The 20,117-nt window shown below is 35.6% G+C and overlaps 5 protein-coding genes across 10 annotated transcripts; 2 read left to right on the top strand and 3 right to left on the bottom strand.

Moving 5' to 3' along the window:
- Nucleotides 1-1,825: 1,825 nt before the first annotated feature.
- Nucleotides 1,826-3,921, top strand: LOC124178187 (uncharacterized protein C7orf26 homolog). 2 transcript variants are annotated; one of them, XM_046561420.1, is made up of 5 exons: nucleotides 1,826-2,129; nucleotides 2,357-2,978; nucleotides 3,069-3,361; nucleotides 3,477-3,582; nucleotides 3,723-3,921. In XM_046561420.1, the coding sequence occupies exons 1-4, from the start codon at nucleotides 2,051-2,053 to the stop codon at nucleotides 3,563-3,565; spliced, it is 1,083 nt and encodes a 360-aa protein (XP_046417376.1). In that variant the 5' UTR covers nucleotides 1,826-2,050; the 3' UTR covers nucleotides 3,566-3,582; nucleotides 3,723-3,921. The 2 variants fall into 2 exon arrangements, with proteins under 2 accessions (XP_046417376.1, XP_046417367.1); XM_046561411.1 differs by lacking the exon at nucleotides 3,723-3,921 and having other exon boundaries at nucleotides 3,477-3,651.
- Nucleotides 3,912-5,245, bottom strand: LOC124178198 (ribosomal RNA-processing protein 7 homolog A). The gene is made up of 4 exons (XM_046561433.1): nucleotides 5,010-5,245; nucleotides 4,584-4,928; nucleotides 4,155-4,460; nucleotides 3,912-4,055 (listed from the first exon to the last, which is right to left on the bottom strand). The coding sequence occupies exons 1-4, from the start codon at nucleotides 5,044-5,046 to the stop codon at nucleotides 3,970-3,972; spliced, it is 774 nt and encodes a 257-aa protein (XP_046417389.1). The 5' UTR covers nucleotides 5,047-5,245; the 3' UTR covers nucleotides 3,912-3,969.
- A 144-nt stretch (nucleotides 5,246-5,389) lies between these two features.
- Nucleotides 5,390-7,981, bottom strand: LOC124178214 (FAD-linked sulfhydryl oxidase ALR). The gene is made up of 2 exons (XM_046561454.1): nucleotides 7,791-7,981; nucleotides 5,390-6,980 (listed from the first exon to the last, which is right to left on the bottom strand). The coding sequence occupies exons 1-2, from the start codon at nucleotides 7,872-7,874 to the stop codon at nucleotides 6,564-6,566; spliced, it is 501 nt and encodes a 166-aa protein (XP_046417410.1). The 5' UTR covers nucleotides 7,875-7,981; the 3' UTR covers nucleotides 5,390-6,563.
- On the top strand, nucleotides 7,981-13,039 carry LOC124178081 (probable ATP-dependent RNA helicase DDX10). Its single transcript, XM_046561221.1, has 13 exons — nucleotides 7,981-8,283; nucleotides 8,442-8,633; nucleotides 8,789-9,061; nucleotides 9,509-9,630; nucleotides 9,727-9,928; nucleotides 10,002-10,164; nucleotides 10,346-10,529; nucleotides 10,709-10,885; nucleotides 11,025-11,296; nucleotides 11,513-11,739; nucleotides 11,944-12,326; nucleotides 12,400-12,537; nucleotides 12,898-13,039. The coding sequence occupies exons 1-13, from the start codon at nucleotides 8,182-8,184 to the stop codon at nucleotides 12,908-12,910; spliced, it is 2,448 nt and encodes an 815-aa protein (XP_046417177.1). The 5' UTR covers nucleotides 7,981-8,181; the 3' UTR covers nucleotides 12,911-13,039.
- Nucleotides 13,040-13,473: 434 nt separating this feature from the next.
- On the bottom strand, nucleotides 13,474-19,626 carry LOC124178068. 5 transcript variants are annotated; one of them, XM_046561189.1, is made up of 7 exons: nucleotides 19,248-19,626; nucleotides 19,043-19,149; nucleotides 18,283-18,965; nucleotides 17,028-17,229; nucleotides 16,691-16,840; nucleotides 16,495-16,612; nucleotides 13,474-16,396 (listed from the first exon to the last, which is right to left on the bottom strand). In XM_046561189.1, exons 3-7 carry the CDS (start codon nucleotides 18,455-18,457, stop codon nucleotides 14,171-14,173), a joined length of 2,871 nt encoding a protein of 956 aa, XP_046417145.1. In that variant the 5' UTR covers nucleotides 18,458-18,965; nucleotides 19,043-19,149; nucleotides 19,248-19,626; the 3' UTR covers nucleotides 13,474-14,170. The 5 variants fall into 5 exon arrangements, with proteins under 5 accessions (XP_046417145.1, XP_046417165.1, XP_046417137.1 ...); XM_046561209.1 differs by lacking the exon at nucleotides 19,043-19,149 and having other exon boundaries at nucleotides 18,283-18,448; nucleotides 18,556-18,965; XM_046561181.1 differs by having other exon boundaries at nucleotides 18,283-19,149.
- Nucleotides 19,627-20,117: the final 491 nt, after the last annotated feature.

The raw sequence follows: 20,117 nt of genomic DNA, 5'->3' as shown, positions 1-20,117 counted from the left end.
ATCGCGGCTCTACGACTTGTGTACTCGTCTTCTCTCAGCTTCGAATAATTTGGAATTTAGTGCAGCTCGCATAAAGCGTCAATTTTTGCGTCCTTGTGAGATGAATGCAATATGCAATATAATCGCAATATGCCTAATGCCTATGATCAAAGGATAAAATGGCAAAAGTGATAAACGCTTTAAGCGGCTTCCTGATTGGTCCAAACGTTATTTCTGACTTTTTCAAACTCGGGTGAAGAAGTGACAGAATAACCTCCTGCAGGCTTCTTACTTTCAATTTATTTGTGTTTTATGCGCGTGGAGTTGATACTGTGTGGCTCTAAGGGCAGCCCAATTTTTTATTCTGTGTTTAATGGCACTGCTTCATATCGTACGCATTTTGGCATCCTGATACTTACAATTCATGCAGGCATATGTTTTCATTCAATAACAGGTATTTGGGGGATCTACTAAGGGATAAATCAAGTATTCTTGGGTACTAGTTACGTACCAAATTGAATATTTGCAGACTGGTTTTTTATTTAGAAAAGAAGAAACTTATTCGTATGCACAGCTGTCATACTGGCTCACTTTTTTGATTTTCACAAAAATTTTTACGGATTTTGAAAAAGGCTATAAATAAATGGTTTATATACTAATTTGATGTATTTTTCCGATAAAAATGATTGCAGCCTTTTCCAAATCGATCAGATCAACCCTTGTTAAAATTACGTATAAATTCGGATAGCACACTGTAAAAAACATGCGATGTGGACTTCTATAGAATATTTCTTGGTTTCAATCTAACACTATTTGATGTCGATGTAATACTATAATCTGTCGTCAATCTAACACCACCTGACGTTCACGTTCAGAATGGACTACTAAAATTGTCTTGTAGTAGTCTACACCGGCCACTTTTGGTCACTTCTAACACCACTAATTTTTTACAGCGCAATAACAGGAAACCATATTAAAAAGATTTATAACGAGCGTACCCAATTTGAATAAAAATTTTTACGTTTCAACAAGATTTTCTACATTTTCTGTCCGAGTCTATATGAAATTTTATACAGAGAACGCATTCAAAAGATTAAGCCCCAAAACTTGAAGAATCGTCATTCTTTTGCGGGTAAGGGGTGTTAAAACGTTTAAGAAAAGAGAGATAAAGAACTGGGGTGCGAATTATAAGTGTGATACCTATAAAAAATGATGTGCAGAAACACTTAATTTATAATGCAACTCATTTGCACGCTGATTGATTTTTCGAATTATCTTAATTTAATCGACTTCTAAGAACGCTTTGATATTGTGTTATTCAGTATCTTCCACGGAAAGGTAAATTTTTTTTAACCCTCCGCGGTCACCTTGGGGCGATACGATCCCGGAAATTAATGTATTTCTCATGGGACGAAAAATAACAGTGACCCCGAAGGATTAATAAGTCTGAGGCAGAAATATAAAAGTTTATAGGTGATTCCAAAGTAGATTTAGGATGCATGTCGAGGCTGAGATAATTGTTACGGTGTAACATGAGTGAGTCAGATATGACTTTGTAACTGTTCATCACTGACTTTAAGCTTTTGAGGTTGTTCAATTGTGCCTTGAGGTAAATATTTATGGAAAGGTATCCCTTTCTGTGAAAATGAAATTTTTATCAGTTTTATCAGTATTTAAGCCAGTACCGGATTCACGCGTGTTGTGGCCCTAAGTTATAAGCCATAGAAAGGCGTGTGATTGAAAGTGAGTTGTAAGTTAACCATGCCGGTATTGCGAAATCCATATTGACCGATGCATGATGCATGTTGATTTAAAACTTCCTGATTTGAAGTTACTCGATGTCCAATGCCTAGGTCTAATAAATTGTCGCTATTTCACGCCGCTCTTTATGTTTGCAATGGGACAGCGGTGTTTATGTAAACAAATTATAATTTTCATTGAGTTTTAATGATTACAACTGAAACTGTCATCCCATTGAATTACCATCGTCATTTCTTATACTATCAAACGATCGTAATTTTACCAAAAGCCATATTTGCGTCAGTGACAGATTTTCAAAGAAGCTAGGTAAATGTCGACAAATGATTTTATTCAAGCTTTGAGAAAGCTAGATTTTCCCTTCTGCGCACGAGAAGCCTTGTGCAGAATTGGTAAGTACATTCAACATTTTAACAACTCTCGGTGTTTGATAGGTTAGAATTGAGCACTAAGTTTCACATGTTCCAAGTTTTATCCAATTATACTTCTCACAGCTTGGAAATCACTCTGCGATAATTGTCGCATAAACAACTTATTTAACTATTATTAAGATGCACGAGACCTCAGTTACATCATATTTTTACATTCACCATTGATTTATTGCAAAGTTTTTCTTCAGAGATGTTGTGCGCTAGACCTGGGAAGCAGATGGATCTGCAAATGGACCTTATATCGGAATTTGTATTTGGAGAAATTGAAAGGCGTAAGAAACGCATGACACCATCAGCTATACAGGAGTTACAACTGGTCGAAGTTCTAAGTGATTTCTTTCAAAGTCCTGGTGGCAGTCCCGCAGTTCGCAATGCTGTTTTTTTATCGTTATTCCCTGCTGAAAGTTCTAGACACACAATCTTAGGGAATTTAGTATCGCTAGCCATTACCACGCATAATAAACCAGTGTTGAATGCAACTGGAATATGGATGCAGCAGCTGGGCTCGACCTCAGTTCAGAGCGTTGGTTTGGCTCGTCATATCTTACAGGACTATTTTGTACTAACCCCCAATACTGTCGACAAACTCAAGCAGTTGCCACTCTTAGCGCCTCATTTTACGGCAAATCTTCTCACTGCAATAGGTGAAGTTTACAAAGACAGAAACCCACCTACAGAATTGTTGAAACTCATTGGTGATTGGATAGATGAAAATCCCAGTCTATTATTGACATCTTTAATGGATAATCCTGCTCTACCAACTGGAGGCATTCCGATGACTCCAATCACTCCTATAGCTGGCCTTTTTAGGTGAATCTTATTTTTTGATTTTGAGTTGATACATCATTTTCCCAAAGATCTAGAATTGTCTTTCTTCATTTTTTCCATTTCAAACTTCAGGTGGTGTGTACTTAGTCCATTACGACATGATCCTGCAACTACGACTACAGAAGATGGACAGCAAAAATTTTACTCAAAGATACAACAGCTTCTTATGGATTCTGTGCTACGACTGAAAAATAGCGGCAGCAATAGGCATGCTATTTCGGCACAACATCTAGCTGCTACTGCTCGTGTATTAACAAACATTCCACACATACAGTTGCAATCCGCATCCCGTGACCTTGCACTGGAGCGGCTTGCGCAAGCTGTTAGTGCGGCAATGTCTGCAAATTGTATATATGGAAACAAACGTAAGTAATTTATCATTGTAAATTACAGTTAGATGATTCCAGAAGACGTAAGTGCAGATTTTTTCTCTTGTAGCAGTAAAAGACACATTAGAAGTTCTAACATTTATGATTTCAGAGGAGTTACTTGCTCTGCTGCAACCGTTGTCGTACCAACATTTTCTTATAGAGTGGACGTTAAAAACGAACACATCAAAGATGGCATGACTTCAAGAAATGCAAATGTAATTTGAATATTGTACAGTTTATAAATTGTAAGATGTATGTATATATTACGTATTTTATAACAAAAATTTTTAGTCGTTTTACTCAATCACTTTTTAAACTTTATATGTCATCACATCTTATAAAAACTCTTCCCTAGAACAGAAAGCGGGCAGATAAATAAAATGCATCTTACCTGGGAAGTGCTGAGACTGACTGCATAAAATGCTGAGTTTGAACTCATGTATATGCTTTGCGGAAGAATTTATGTAAAGATTATGTGAAGCTAGCATTGAATTCATTATCAAATCATTTTGGAACTTGAGTATAGAATAGGCAAGACACCACATTAATTTGTAGCATAAATTTATTCACAATTTGTATAGCACTCAGTGCCAAAAATTCACTTAAAACGGTTTAAAAGTTCTCTTAATTTTGAGCTGTTGCAACTTCTCTTTATCTTGCTCGAATTTTTTGCGCAGCTCTGCTAAATCTGTAATAATAACAAAATGATACAATTTATTTATGTTTAACAGAACTTGATCGACATACCAACACCAAATATGCACTTTGTCAAGTGAATGCAACGTACTTTGTTTTTTCGATTCACGAATTTGGAAGGTGTAGAAGTTAAGTAGCTGCTTCTTTTCATTGCTCTTCGCCTGTTTTTGTCGAACCTTTCCGATGGCTGATTCTTTTCGTAACAATGCGCGTTGACCTCGCTTTTTTGTACCAGTGACAACAGTCCACCCATCTGGATTCCCTCTATTCTCTGCTTTTGCGCTCGCTTCCATTAATCTATTAGCTACACGCTGGTCGTAGCCATGCATATATTCCTCGATTTCTTTTTGAGTCTTTTCCTCATCACATACAGAGTTGTTATACTGCTTGCACCATTCTGTATGATGGGAAATCAAGATCAATGAGATTCATTTATTGTGTACTATGGACATTCTAGTCAAGAAAATATAATTACAGGATTGGCAATATAGTTCATGCTCATAAGAAATATTCCACTTACTTATAATACCGGTAGTAGAATCTTCTGTAGATTTCAACAATAAGACATAATTTTCAGGCAATAATAAAGCTTTGTCTAAGCCAGATTCTTTTTCAAAGACAATATAGCAGACTTTGAATCCGTTTTGAGATTCTTCATGCCTTGGTGCAAATGTCACAGATTTGACAGGACCGCATCTCTCTGCAAATGCATTCGTAATACTATCAGCGCTGATGTAGGGTGAGATGTTTAGTACAAACAGCGTGCGTCCCTTTGGGTATTGAGGCTCCTGTTTCCTCAAGGAGTGCTCCTTTATGAATATCTGATGCCGCTCTGAGTTCGGCTCTCCGTATCGAATCCAAAACACTGGAGTATTAAAAATATTTTAAATTTAAATAACAGGAATTATTATGCGACTGTTATATATGCATTTTGCGTTTGCAATACCTTTATATCCTTTAGTCATTTGCTTGTTCACTGTCATTGTAGTCCGGATTTGTAAAGAAATGTCGAACAAAAAACAAACTTGACACGCGTTTGTACGAACCACAAATTTGTTAAGATTTATAACCTATGCACGGTAAGCACGTTGACCGCATGCAAGGTATCCAACGCCTTAGGGTACCTTTCCAATTATTACATTTAACGGCAATCGCGCTTGCGACAAAAATAGCATCCCGCGATTGGCTGCGTTGGATACGCCCTCACCAAGCCAGAAATCTAGAGCCAATCGTAGGACGCTATTCTCGTCGCAAATGCGACGGTTGAATCACGTTCGTCGTTCACTGATGGAATTTACTTTGACTTCTCTAGACACATTGTCCTCATGTTTGTCTCTAACTTTTACTTTATTGCGTCAATTTCTGCTATTTTTAGAATTTTGGCATTTACTCTCTGAAGGCAAAAATTACTACAAGGAAGAATTAATCTGCCTTTTTTAATTGCTTTGTTCAGTTTTATTGCAAACTAGAACGTCAGATGCTACGCATATTTCACTATATACACAATTAATAAGAACAACGTACATGTATTAACATTATTACATGTATATGTATAGTGTACAGTGTAGTGGCTGTAATTAAGCTTTCATCTCATCCATGATACTAATTACGTATAAAACGTTTTCTATAAATAGCATACTACAATTGAAACTCACCAAATTTGAATTATACCAGAGGACTCGGGTGTCTGTAGTGTTTCGATTCCATAATTGTTTGCATCAATTTTCACGACTAAATTCCTTTACAGATTCCTCTAAAAATGCCTCGATGATTCCTGATGGCTTGTTATTTTATCATTTTTATTCATAATCATTGCATCGCAATAAAATTCTGTTGTTTCTTCAGAAACGAAATTGAGAATTCTTAATGAAATGAGCACAGAACATTCAGGAAAGTAATGCCAAATCCAGTTAGGATAACATATCTAACGAGGTAAAAATACACGAAGGTTGAAACCTTTGTAGATAAATTGTAGACAAGTGAAATAACAAAAATCCAGAGTAATCAGCTCAACTTGTTTGAAGTAAAATACGTGGAACATGTGATCAATACTATCATGGTACTTGAATATTTAATATCATATTAATAATTTCACAACTAGATACATAAAAGACACAAAATTTTCTAAATGCAAGTTCCATGATTTATAACGGGAACCATGGTTTGATTATTTACCTTATCAGCCTATATTGCTCTGTTTGAATGAGTACACACTAAGAGAGCACTAACAAGGAGCTTAATCCATAGCCAAATGAATATAACTTACTAGAAATGCTAAGATTTTAAATAAAAATTTTTCCTGTACCTCGTCACATTTCTCAATACGTACTTGCAGTCATGAAATTCCGATGAATTGTACCAATGACGAAAGAGTAAAAATTCTGAATTTCTGTTATTAATTAACTTGAAGTTTTTTCTCAAGGCTATTTCAATATTGTTTTAATGTTAGTAACATTATGCACCTAGTTCACAAGACTGTAAATTGCAATGTGTAATTTGCTCAGTCACAAGAACCATTCAACCATCCATCTCGCCATCTTTGATTAACTAAATTACAATCGAAGGAAGGCTTTGCTAATTTTTCATTGACTTGATTGTGTATATTGCAAAGCCATTGGCTCAGTTGATGCTGGGACTCAGTTTGTGGTGGTGACTTTTTCAGTTGCACCTGCAAATCCTCTGCGCATGTATTACATGGATAAAACTTGGAAAATATAGTGAAGAAGTTCTTCATGTCCGTCTTTTGCTCGCTCGTTGGTTTATCAGGATAGTAGGCAGCCATCGTATGCAGAAAAGCCCACGTTTTAGAACCTAGCTCATCTTTATCAAGAGGACAATCATTGCGCCTATTTGTTGCTCCTGTAGACTCTACCTGGTGCGCAGAGCCCTGAGCCTCTTTCACCTTTTGTTCTGTTTTCTATGCAATTAAGGAAGAACCGAGAATAACAATTAGAACTTGAATCAGCGGAAATTTTGTCTTTACCATAATAGCTTGTTAATTGTGAATATTAACTTAACGAAAAATCTGTGCAGCAGAATGAACATTTGTGAATGTACTTTCTTTCATGTGGGTTGACTTAATCCTTAATTTACACATCTAGTCTACTAAGTAAAACGTTTAATTGTTTGTTATGTCCATTCACACTACAGAGTGAACCTATATGGAGCACTCTAAATATATATAATATGCGTGTGTTATGAATGTTGAGAAGATATTAGAGTGTTTGAATAAGTTTGCAAGGCACGTCAAGTTTATGGAAATAAAATTTTTCTCCAACTCATTCTCTGAAGAGTGACATACACTCACAGCGTCGTTTGTATCTTCAGTTTGCTGTGGTTTTGGATTATAGTAAAATACAGTTATTTAAACTGTAACGTAGGTATAATAGAGACCGAATTTAATCTAACCTTTGTTACGCAATTTGAGCGTGACTTGAATAATCGTTCGGACACTCCAATTTTTACTGTAAAATTCGAGACAATTAAACATTTGCCCTGGCTGGAGTATCCGGAGTACTCAGTTAAGGTTCACTTTCTAGTGCGAATAGATACTTCGTTGATGGTTGATTGTTTGAAATAATAAGAAAAAAATGTCCACTTTTGCAGTAATAAGAATTATGCATTGAATTGAAATATTAACTATTAAACCGCCTGTTCCAAGCGACATGATGGAACATTCAAGATTGCCGTATGTGGATTAAGTAGACTAGAAAAAAAACTATCTTACTTGTTCTGAATCGAATGTTTCCTTCTGTAATTTTGCCCATGTTTTAAAATCTGTACAAGTTCTACAGGGCTTGTCGAAAACCATATCTCTTTAGGTGACATTAAAACTGATAATGCTTATTTCATGTTTGTTACGTGATTCAATACATAACCTCTCAAATATTTACGCGAATTTTGTGGCAAGATTGGAGCATCGAGTATGTAGTACAGGAGATGCGGTCACGCCGTGAAAAATGTGTGCAACAAAGTGTATCGGAACGATTGAAATTACTTTCTCTTCTTCACACTACTTTTGGCTCTTGACGATTGTGTATTAGTGATCGAATCCCATGTGGTCTGATTGTTGAGGGTACGATCGTGTTTGAGGTGTGAATTTTGGTTAATTATTTGCCATGTCGAATAAAGGGACGAAAAAAAAAGTCAAGATATACCATAAGAAAAAATATGAACCTGAAGAGAAGATCATTGAAAAACTTCAAGCTGCCTATAAAACGGTCAGTTTCAAGCATACTACAGTATTGTTGTTTATATCCTAACCTATTGTAGCATGATGTTAAAGAGTAGCATGCCGAGTGCATTGGCACCTGTCAGCGTCAGAAGGCGCTGAAGATTGCTAGTAGAGTTATAAAATTGTAATTGTCTCCCCATTTAGGTCGATATTTCTAAAGTCAAGACTTTTTCCGACCTTCCACTGTCGCAGCGAACTCTAAGAGGTTTGAAAGTAAACGATTTCCTCGAGCCGACGGAAATTCAACGACAAAGCATCGCTTTAGCATTGCGTGGCCTTGATATTTTGGGAGCAGCAAAAACAGGCAGCGGAAAAACTTTAGCCTTTTTAATACCGGTAAATATATATACATGACAATTTTGGATGGTCATGAATTAACTCGGAACATTGGTAGGAGATCTGAATCACTGCCTAGTTCTATTTATATTTCACCGTTATAATATAATTGAATACAGATGACTTTATCGGACTATGAATTTTGTTGCCAATAGATTTTAGAGATTTTATACTGTAAACAATGGACACGATTGGATGCTGTTGGAGCCCTGGTTATCACGCCAACCAGGGAGTTGGCTTATCAAATATACGAAACCTTAAGAAAAGTTGGCTGTTACCATGATTTTTCGGCTGGTCTTATTATCGGCGGTAAAGATCTGCATTTTGAAAAAAAACGGATGCATCAGTGCAACATTGTCATCTGTACGCCTGGTAGATTGTTGCAACATATGGATGAGAATCCATTATTTGACTGTGTGAATATGCAGGTACATTCAAAGGATTAATGTAGAGTTTACTCAGATGTATAATCAAATTTTGTGTGTGTGTGTGTGTCCGTGTGTGCGTGCGTGTGTATTGTATTTTGTATATACTTGGTGGCGGAATTCAATAATGAGGCATTTCCACTTGTTTTGTTCTTGTCTTTCTTATTCTGAATAAGAGTTTGAATCGTGAACCATAAGAAAAATATCTAAATATAATGGCATGTATTTGAATTTAAACAGTACTATTGTTTTGGAATTTGAAACCGTTTGGGCTTGGAAAAAGACATCTTGGATTATTCAAAATGTGTTTTCCCTATGTATTTTTCAGTTACCTCATTATTACCTTTGCTGCTTATCTGAGAAATTAGATAATTAAAAATTGAACAACTGTGTTAGGTTTACAATATGGAATTGCCCTACCCAATTATTTTTGAACCCTGTTTGTTTTAGGTATTAGTTCTTGATGAAGCTGATCGATGTTTAGATATGGGATTCGAGCAAACGATGAATAGCATTATTGAGAATTTGCCATCTCAACGGCAAACACTTTTATTTTCAGCAACGCAAACTAAGTATGTGTATCATATTGCAACTAAACAGATATTGCATTGCTACCTACCAAAAGTTTTTTTAGATTACATACCCTAACCATTCGAAACTCACAATAGGTCAGTCAAGGATTTGGCCAGATTGAGTTTACATGATCCAATGTATGTATCTGTTCATGAACATGCCACACATAAGACACCAGAGCGTTTACAACAGAGTTATGTTGTCTGTAATTTGGAGGATAAAATGTCAATGTTGTGGTCTTTTGTTAGGAATCATTTGCGGCAAAAAATACTTGTATTTTTCTCCAGCTGCAAACAGGTATTTGTTTCTAAGTGATAGATTCATCACTTACGGTTATTGAGTACAAGTACAACATTTGAATGGTTTCTAGGTCAAATACGTGAATGATATGTTTTGCCGTTTAAAACCAGGAGTAAGTTTGCTTGCATTGTATGGTACACTTCACCAGTTGAAACGAATGGCTATTTATGAAGCATTTTGCAAAAAACAGCATGCTGTACTTTTTGCTACTGATATTGCCGCCAGAGGATTAGGTAATTTGTTTGATGAATTATCAATTAATTAGATAAATTGTGATAATGTATCTGGGAAGTCAAGAGTCATATTTACTCACTTCTTCAAGTATATAGAAAGTACCATTCGTTGTATACATGATTATCACTTTTTTTTTAATCAGTCACAAGAATTTCATAATGAAAATTATTACGAACTTAGATTTCCCGGCGGTGAATTGGGTAGTGCAAATGGATTGTCCAGAAGATGTCAATGCTTATATACATCGAGCAGGTAGAACTGCCAGGTTCCAAAGAGGTGGAGAATCCTTACTTGTTTTACTGCCAAGTGAGATCAATATGATTGAGCAACTGCAGGAACATAAAGTTCCTATTAATGTTATCAAGTAAGTGAATTTACACTTACACAATTTCTGAAACGAAGTGGCTTCTCAACATTGTAATACGTACTCATGTTCTTTTCTATAAATGGCAATCATTATTTAGATTATTACTTGTATTTATTGTTAAGAACATTGGCAGACAAGAAATTGGTAAAGGTATAATATGTGAATATATTTCTCAGAATCAATCCGAATAAACTGCAGTCCCCTCACAGAAAGATGGAAGCATTACTTGCTAGAGATGTGGCGCTGAAAGAGACGGCTCAGAGAGCCTTTGTTGCTTATGTAAAATCCGTCTTTCTTATGAAAGACAAGAGTATATTCGACGTGCATCAGCTAAATACGGATGCCTATGCCAAGTAAGTTTTGTATGATATGATGGGGTCCTACCCATTATCTTGCCCAAAGTTTTCTGTGAATATAAATGTGATCAATCTGTGCGTTCCCAGTGACATTCTAAGAATTATTCATTCATTACATGACGCATACACTTAACAGATCATTGGGATTGGCAATACCACCCAGGATACGATTTCTTCAAAAAATCAATAAAGCGAAGGAAAATTTACGTGCGAAAAAACTCAGTAAATTAACCGATTCTACAAATTCCGAAATATCACAAAAACTAAGTAATTATAACATCGAATCAGATAGTGATTCCGATAGAGGATCTGGAAATAGCATGAGTGGCAATGAGCCACGTGAGAATAGTGACAATGAATATCATGCTGTTGATTCGCGGGATCGAAGAGACACATTTTTTGGCAATGGTGAGTTTAAGAAAAAAAAATTTATAGGTATAAGCTGTTCGAAATTTTCAGAATACATCTGAGTATTTGTGGAAAGTATTTTTAGATTTTGCATTTAGAGGGGTACAGATGAGTCAGTTTTTGAAGATATTTTGTTGTATGAATAATGGAATATATGATTCTATATGAAAAAACCTTCCTCCATATGTACGGTTCTTTTTTGTGTGCCATTTATAGAGGATAGTGACAGTGACGAAAATATTCTAACTGTAAAACGGCGAGACATAGACATCCAAGACGGCAACGATTCTCTGAACGATCATACGGAAGATGAATATACTGAAAACATAGACAATACAAATACAGCAAAGAAGAAAGCTGTCACAAAAGCTGCATTAGCTAAAAAAATTCTGAAGAAGAAAATAGTTGCGAATAAAAAAACTACTTTTGATGATGAGGGCCAGGTATTTGTATTTCATATATGTATATTATTTACATTATACATTTTTACATTCAATTTTTATTCTGAGTTTATGAAATGACACATGTGTTAAACACATTTTCGATTTTTATAATACCTTAATTTAAATTCAATATCTTGCCAGAGGCGTAATTTGAAGATTGTAGCAATAAATTTGCTGGTAACGATAATGAATACATATTTGTAGGTGATTGTTAACCCTACAAAATCTAAAATGTCTGAGAGAGCACGTGAATACGAAAATGAAGAGAGCTCTGGGATTGATATTGAAAAAGCAAAGGCGATACTACGTGAGGAGGATCGTTTTGATAAAGAACGATTCAAAGAAAGAATAAGAGCAAAACATCGGGAAGAGAAACAGAAACTGAAAGCTAGCAGAAAGAAGGTTCATGAGGAGGTAGAACAAGAAGGAGAGGATGTAGAGGGTGAAGGAGATAGTGATGGTAGTAGCGATGAGAACGAGCCAGACCTGTCCTGGTTGCCAGATCCAGATAAAATTTATGGCAAACGCGAGGATACCGATGCTATTCAATTCGATAATGCCAGTGAAGATACTGACGAAATTGACAGGTAATGAATGATAATTAGATTTTAAAATTGCATTCAAAATGTCTCGTTCTTGATGATACATTTTTTTTCGCAGAATACCCAAAAGAAAGTTGTTAGATAATGAAGAAATAAACGGAAAGAAAAATAGAAAAAAGGCTAAATTGTGCGATAAGAATGTTGGTCTTAGTCTACTCGAAGATGAAGAGCTTGCTTTACAACTTCTGAAAAATCGGTAATCTCTAAGTTGGCATAAACAAAAAAAACCATGAAATTAATAATAAACGTTGAAGTATAAGAATGAATTTATGTCCGATTCCAAATTAATCCACTAATATTGGAACCATTGATTCTCAAGTCCTGCTCGATCTTCTCAAAGCAACGTTATTCTTGTGAACAGTAATTCTCAAATTCACGCACAACTTGCGTTCCTACTTTGAACTATTGAAATGTTTTTCTTTTAAATGACAAACTATCAAATGTTTAAATTTTATTCATACAATCAATAAATAAATCGCCCGTGCTGGGTGTAATGGGTGCAGGATGCCGACACGTGTTGCTTGCATTATTTCGCATTTTTATATTATTTTTCCAGATTTATAAAGTAAGAATGCTTTACGAGACGAAGTACAAATTTTAAAATGACAAAGCAAATAGGAAGTCTTATGACAGCCCATTAAAATGATGTTACCAAGTTTATCATTTATTTAACTGAAACATACAAATGAAGTACATCACTATATATTTTGTTTACGTTTGTTATCTAGCAAATATATCTAATATATAAATATTAGATACTTATCATGTTTGTTATTCATAGTTGAAGTAAAAAGGTATTAATTAAGAAATCGAGAATCGGAGAAAAATGTCAGATCATTGTTGTAAAATTGTAAACATGATTTTTTTCGGGCAAATTTATAAGAAAAAGGCGTAAAATGACTGCTGTAATCTTAATATTTTGTATTAGTCAAATTTTCGTAACAGTAACAGGTGAAAATTTGTTCCTAAATAAATCGTGCAACGTTATATTATATAAGGAAAATAAGTTAGCTGAATACGTTGCGACTTGAATTAATAAAAATATATACGTTTATATATGTATGGTATATAGATACATATATGGGATTCTAAGCAAGTTATTACAAAAGGTGCGTTTAAGCATCATAATCACTCTTAAACGAAATTTTTTCTCATTTATTAATATTGTTTTTTTTTTTTTTTTTTTTTTTCTTTACAATTCCGCAGAATTAATACAAATGCCATTATAACAGGTCATAGGAATTTTCGAATGCACGAGTAAATTGGATGAGCCATGCGGTAACGCTTGTCAATCAAACTCGAATAAACGTAGATATTGATCATCGAAACCTTCGTGCATTTAATATTGTTACATATAATCTATTGATTGTTGTTTGATAATTTTTAGTATTCTTTATTATAATATACAAGGCATTTATTGAAAATAATTCTAAGGTGTAGTTTTAACGAAACTTTGTTTCTAATTATGCTAGCCAAGAAATCAACTTTTTAGTCAATTTAGCGAATCCATTTTGTCAAAATTATCAGCTAATGCATAGATGACACTAATAGAATGTTTTAGTAACTATTCCGCACAATAGGACGAATACGAAACCTAGCACTAGGTATTACTTTTTTTTTAATTCCATTTTTCTGTTTTTTTTTTTTTTTTTTTTTTATATATAGTTACATACATTATCAACACATATCACCCGTGGTACATTTAATAATGCTTCACCAAACATAACTCTCGCGTATAATGTAACATACCAATCGCAGATGGGGTTAAAAAGAAAAAAAAAGAACAAATAACGAATTAATTTCATAATTGTGCAGAAAAGAAAGTGCATTTATATCTTAGGCAATTTGGGGGCTGTAACTAACGGGTTGTTTTGCTCAAGAAATTTTCTACCTGCTGTTTTATAGTCATAATTGCAGCCGTGAACTTCGGAGTACCTGTGGGCCGAGCAAAATAGATTTCCGCAACGGCAATTGTAGATGTTAGTAATATTTAGGCGCTTATGGCAGTGGAAGCAACGTGTTTTTACTGTAGTTTTTTTAGGGGGATTAGAAATGATGGGCTGTACATTCTTTTTATCTTTTGGTGCACTTTTTTGTACCTTACCTAAAATTTGAATATGCTTATCCAAACGAGTATCGTTAACGGGAAAATTTGGACGGTACAATATATCTTCCTTGTCATAGCTGTATTCTTCCGATGAAAGAATCGGACTTGTAACTCTGCCTAAGATTTTTATTTGTTTCTCAAAGAAGGCAGCGTCAGAAGGAGTTGGATTATACAAAGCATGCTCTTTTTCGAAATTATAATTATCTGTGGCTAAAACAGGGCTTTTAACACGCCCAAGTATTTTAATTTTTTGCTCGATACCAAGTTCTTCTAGTCTGCTCGAAGATGAGGGCTTAAATCCGGTAGATTCCTGGTTATCTACATGAAAAATATCTTTCGTACTAAGAATCGGACTACGAACACGCCCAAGAACCTGTAACTGTGGTTCTGCTCCACTAACTGTCTGTAATTCAGCAGTATCAAGCTGAAGATAGCTTGATTCACTACTGTCGTAACCAGATGCATCCGTAATTCTTGCTCCATCGTTTCCCAAACCAAACAAACTTTCTTTATTTTCATAACTTGATTCGAATATATCCTTAGCATTGAGTACCGGACTCTTTACTCTACCTAAGAAGTGAACATTGGAATCATTTCCAGAATGATGTAATCTACCTTCTGTATTGTCGTATTTAGGAAAGCTATTATCTCCCCCCTCAAAACTAGACTCGCCGAGTTTGTGAGTAATGTAATTACGCCCTGTTGTTATTCTGTTATACAGAGATTGATGAAATAATCGAGTTTTATCAGATGCGTTGAAATTAGTGAAATCTTTCTCAGATTCATAATCGTATGCTGAGGTGTCAGACATACGTTGAGCTAACAAATCATTTACATTTTCCATACAGATACTGTGATCAGTAAACCCATTTTCGAATTTCGGATTCTCAATTATATGTTTTCCAGCAATATTCTCCTGGCTAACATCACAGCTTTTTTGTTTGGGAAAAACTTCGTCGTATTCGCATTTGGAATCTGTGTCAGATTCTTCATAGCTATACGTTTTTTCAGACATCAGATCAGTGTAAGATTTTTGACAGATCTTTAGGTCTGGACAGGTTTTTGGACGTTCGTGATCTGTAAATACCAATCCGTATCTTCTTAATCTAAATCTACCTTTAGGTGTACTCTTAGATTTGGAGAGTCTTTCGGAAGGTAATTGTGATATGGCAACTGTCGTGGATTCAGTCGATGTTACTGTGATTGGGCTTTGTGAAAAGTTTGTATCCAGGGGATTCTCTTCCTCGACTATCGCTATACTTGAAGAAGAGCATTCCATTGGCATATTCTCATGATTTGATAAAGTAGGAGAATGTCGGTGTGATCTGTACACGTTGGGGTCGCTAAAATTGTCAAAGCTCTTTTTGCGCAGGTCCGGTAGTGTAAGGTCTTTATCTGTGTTTTCATTTCTTTGCCAGTTTGTTGGGTCGTATCTTTCGAAGTTTGCATTGAGATACATATTATTGCATGGGTCGGTTGAGAACGGTTTTGATTTGCTGTTGGCCAATTCTTGTTCGCGTTTCTTCCGAGCCATCATTTCGCTCCCAATGTGACCAAAATTTTTTGTTTGAGATGCCATTTCGCTTCCTATTGAGCCGAATCCTCTCTGATTTAATTGCAACTCCTGATTCATGGGGTCCAACTTATTAGGCACAAATTTATGCGTGACGATATCGTCGTATTCCTTATTTGAAGGCATTCGTAAAGCGTTATAGTATTCTGGTGGCAGAGATTTCAGTTCTCTGGGTCTACGGTTTAAATATTTTTTTGGCATACTGCTCAAATTAAAACTCGCAGTATTAGGGTCAGGGAGTTTAGGAGCTGCAATTGGAGGTAAAAGAGTGGTATTTCTAAAATTTTCGTCCTCCCTGCATACCACGTTTGAGCTTACCAAAGAATCCACAACACTGGTTTTTTCATCCTCATCTTTTTTCTTCGATTTCTTTGACTAAAACACATAAATCAATTATGTTCCGTAATTTTTTGTCTGCAGGAGGCAGCCTCTGTTCTCCAAATAAATCACACAGATCAAGTTAAAATAAAAACCTTCTGAATCGAGAGCTTCTCCATTTGTTGTCTCAGAGCATGCATCTTTTCCATAGTTGTAGAATTTTCTTGCAGTCTCTCAGCTACCTCTTCGCAATCAGAGTCCGAGAAAATGTTTCTGTAGGCAGAATGTAACGTTTGATAAGGTTTTTTCACGAAAAGGGCTAATCTCAGTTTGTTGCATATCCAAGTATACCTTATCGATGATCCACTCCACGAATCAGCGATGGGAGAGTAGGTGCCATCGTCATTCTCAATCACTTTAAACAAACTGACAGAATCGCCCTCTCTAAATACAAGAACCGTCACTCGACACCCTGGTGGCAGCTGATCCATCATATTTTCTCTGCGGAAGGGAATTTTGAGTACATGTAGTATAATACTTATATATTAATATGTTTATCCCGTAATAGTACATGAAACAGAAAAAACTAGTTATTAGAAGTTGATAGTGCTTGTGGAAGTGAAAAATGTGTCTGAATTGGAAGATATCAAGACTAAACTTATCATATACAATTCTACAGTTTACTAACTTGTTATTTTCGACAAATTCGCGAAGTTCTCTAATGGAATAATCATCCACTTGGGGTAAACGACGCGTGCTAATAGGTCCACCTCGCATTGACAAGACCAGCTTCAAGGTAGCACCTTCCCGTATGTTATGGTCCAAAAGTGTACTTGAATCGGAGAGTTCGCATAAATTATATACTATGTTCTGCTGAGATACTGGAATACCTGTAATGGAAACAGAAACACAATTTCCATTAAGATGATAAAATAAATTTATATGTCCATCAATGATTTGCTGCAGGGATACTGTAATCAATATTTTTCTAAAGTTCAACCTCTTATTAACTTATTAGTAGTGAAAATAAATTCACAGTTGCATAAACCTATTTCATATTAAGTATCATGTTTTTAATATTTTAAGGCTTGCGAAGAGGTGGAACAGACATTAATGTAATGCATGAGTTGTTCTTTGCAATACTAATACAACTTCATTTTCACCTAACATACAATTACCAGTCATTTGATAATGAGACAATATTTTGTCACTATATAGTGTGCACTGACTGAGATAGTTCGGTACAAGTATATTCCACGGACCATTTCGACGAAACATAATAAATGAAGATGAAAGAGATAAGCATTTTATTAATTTTCTGTCGTCCGATTTTTGTTTCTAAATGATTTTATCCACTTCATTAAAGCGAAATAAATCTCTATTAGAAAATATTGACAGATGTGAGTTCTTACAACTGTACTACAATTATGTTAGCTGGCGTGAGGAAATTGTAAAATGAATATTTGTCAGAATTAGTATCAGTGGTAAAATGTATGTTTCAAGCTGCCAAGATCTTCGAAGCTACATTATTATTGTTTAACCAGATCACAATCCCACAGTTTACAATACATGTGCATTTAACTATATGTATACAAAATAATACAGTATTCATCATTTTGAAGCTCTATATTATGTTTGAACTTGAATATGAATCATAGATTTATCAAGTTACTGTATATTAAAATATTGGAATTCTGAAATAAGCGTTATACTTGTATGGCGGGTTCATTGTCAAACTACACAGTCTGACAATTGTATTAGTATTCTGTGATAGACAGACCAATGGAACCAATGTTAATTAAACAGTATAATAAATTTTGGTTCTACGAAAGAAAGACAAACTTTAAACTTGGGCGGGTCAAAATGCAAGACATATTAATTTCACAAACAGCAGATCACATCCCGTCTCAGATACGAATATCTAATACAAGCTACCTACTCACCTTCGACACGTTGAATTTTTTGTTTTATAAATCCGATGGTATCATTGGGCGACACAGTCATTTCGAATGCAAGGCCCATCAATGTTTCGATATAAATTTCCATAGACCCTTCACCGCCAGCAGCTTCTTCAGCACCTGCCGGCATCCAGGGCCGCCACTTATGCTCCTGAGACATGTTGCCCAATTTTCAAAGGAGAAACAAATATCGACACTGACTTTAGGCTTGTTACTTTTTGGAGTAATTTTTGTACACCTCCTGTTCACAGCTATTACATTTCACACGGATATGCAATATTGCCCGTTCCGTGGTTCTGCGCCATTTCTTGCCACAGATCACTTGACACGTTCCAATACCGTAGAAGATTCAATCAGATGGCCAATGTTGACACAGCATTGAAATTCAGAGACACCGTTTACATTGATTGTTTTCCGTTTTTGAGCAATTAAGGTGGTGCTCCGATTTGCTAGTCTCTCTTTGTTAATCTAATACATTAAGTTGTCGTTTGATAGTTGAGGTGAGAAAACTGGAAATTTTAAAAACTTGGAGAAACTTGCGTGAGCACGAAACTAGGTGAAATAATGTCGAGTTGTGACTTTGGGTGTAGTTTGTCAATTGGTGGGCAGCCTGGACGGCTACCTGGTCCTCGTTAAAGTCGCTCAAATCTGCTCGTCCGTGGTTACACCTGGAAATAATCCCGTGATAAGCCACTATGACGACAATGATTCACATCCTGCCAGTGCCCAACCGATTAGAAATTACTCATATATATTTTGCCCTCTTTCTCCTCTTTCTCCCTCTCTTTACTTCGCTTGTAATATTCGGGATTATTTTCCGATGTAGTTTCCTAGATCCCACGATTGCAGATTCTAAAACGCCATTTTCTTATTCCGACACCTGAACTACCCTACCATATTTGATAATTTTTTTTTTACAACTGTATCGGTTTTCAAAAAGATGTACTCACCATTTTTTTAACGATGAATATATAACATTTCTATCATCTTATTTCAACGTCGCAAAAATTTGCCAAATACGTTTCACTGTTCACTAAGCTATTATATCTATTGTGTTTTGATTTGTCAAAGTGGCAATATGGAAACCTTATAACTGAATATTCGCCGATTTTTTTTTATCACCGCAATTGAGGAAAGTATGAAAATTCATTCGGAACCAAATATATTTCACCTCTCAACATTTATTTTACGTTCTATTTACGCTTTGTCGACTAAATTATGCACTAATTACGTAATTAGTTTCATCCTGCTATGCAGTATACGGTTTTTTTCTATTGGCATCAGTGTGTGAATGAGGTTTAGCCTGAAGTTGCTCACACTACGTCATGATACGCTGCGTATTGTGTGCAAAATTATGGGCGTACTTTGTTCGTTCTCGACCCACCGCTACGAGTGAGCAGATTGTGTCCACAGATGGCGATACTAGAAAATAATTATTATTTCCAATCAGAGCGTGCGGATCTGTGTACATATTACATGTCTATAGGTCGAGTGCCCTACATTTGCCCTTAGACAACTCATAATGTATGTACACCGTGTATTTTCCGAGTCTTTCAGCGGACTGCATGAGACTCCAGGTAACAGTGGGAAATTTCCGTATCGAAGCTCCCCGCTCCATCCCTGACGAAACTTCGAAAACCCTCATTTAGCTGGCTGTCTTCCGCAATCTTCAGTCACCGTTGATCCACACAGAGGACCCTTAGAGACCCTCGAAATAACTGGTTGAGAGATGAGATAGGGAATAGTGTTTTATAAAAGAGACTTCCATCTATTTATTTGGAACGGATTTAGGGGCCAGCTCGGTCAAAAAAGTTTATTTT

The sequence above is a fragment of the Neodiprion fabricii genome, chromosome 1, assembly GCF_021155785.1.
Source record: "Neodiprion fabricii isolate iyNeoFabr1 chromosome 1, iyNeoFabr1.1, whole genome shotgun sequence".
Taxonomy (NCBI): domain Eukaryota; kingdom Metazoa; phylum Arthropoda; class Insecta; order Hymenoptera; family Diprionidae; genus Neodiprion; species Neodiprion fabricii.
This window is presented reverse-complemented; position numbering and strand designations above follow the sequence as displayed.

Coding starts and splice junctions, on each gene's coding strand:
- LOC124178187 (XM_046561420.1), top strand. CDS start 2,051: ATGTCGACAAATGATTTTATTCAAGCTTTGAGAAAGCTAGATTTTCCC. Junction 2,130..2,356: donor AGAAGCCTTGTGCAGAATTG/GTAAGTACATTC, acceptor GTTTTTCTTCAG/AGATGTTGTGCGCTAGACCT. Junction 3,362..3,476: donor TTGTATATATGGAAACAAAC/GTAAGTAATTTA, acceptor TTATGATTTCAG/AGGAGTTACTTGCTCTGCTG.
- LOC124178198 (XM_046561433.1), bottom strand. CDS start 5,046: ATGACAGTGAACAAGCAAATGACTAAAGGATATAAAG. Junction 4,461..4,583: donor TTCTACTACCGGTATTATAA/GTAAGTGGAATA, acceptor CCCATCATACAG/AATGGTGCAAGCAGTATAAC. Junction 4,056..4,154: donor TCGTGAATCGAAAAAACAAA/GTACGTTGCATT, acceptor TTATTATTACAG/ATTTAGCAGAGCTGCGCAAA.
- LOC124178214 (XM_046561454.1), bottom strand. CDS start 7,874: ATGGTTTTCGACAAGCCCTGTAGAACTTGTACAGATTTTAAAACATGG. Junction 6,981..7,790: donor AAACATTCGATTCAGAACAA/GTAAGATAGTTT, acceptor TTAATTGCATAG/AAAACAGAACAAAAGGTGAA.
- LOC124178068 (XM_046561181.1), bottom strand. CDS start 18,457: ATGTCTCAGGAGCATAAGTGGCGGCCCTGGATGCCGGCAGGTGCTGAA. Junction 17,230..18,282: donor AAAAATTCAACGTGTCGAAG/GTGAGTAGGTAG, acceptor TTTCCATTACAG/GTATTCCAGTATCTCAGCAG. Junction 16,397..16,494: donor AGAAGCTCTCGATTCAGAAG/GTTTTTATTTTA, acceptor TATGTGTTTTAG/TCAAAGAAATCGAAGAAAAA.
- LOC124178081 (XM_046561221.1), top strand. CDS start 8,182: ATGTCGAATAAAGGGACGAAAAAAAAAGTCAAGATATACCATAAGAAA. Junction 9,929..10,001: donor TTTTCTCCAGCTGCAAACAG/GTATTTGTTTCT, acceptor AATGGTTTCTAG/GTCAAATACGTGAATGATAT. Junction 10,530..10,708: donor GTTCCTATTAATGTTATCAA/GTAAGTGAATTT, acceptor TATATTTCTCAG/AATCAATCCGAATAAACTGC.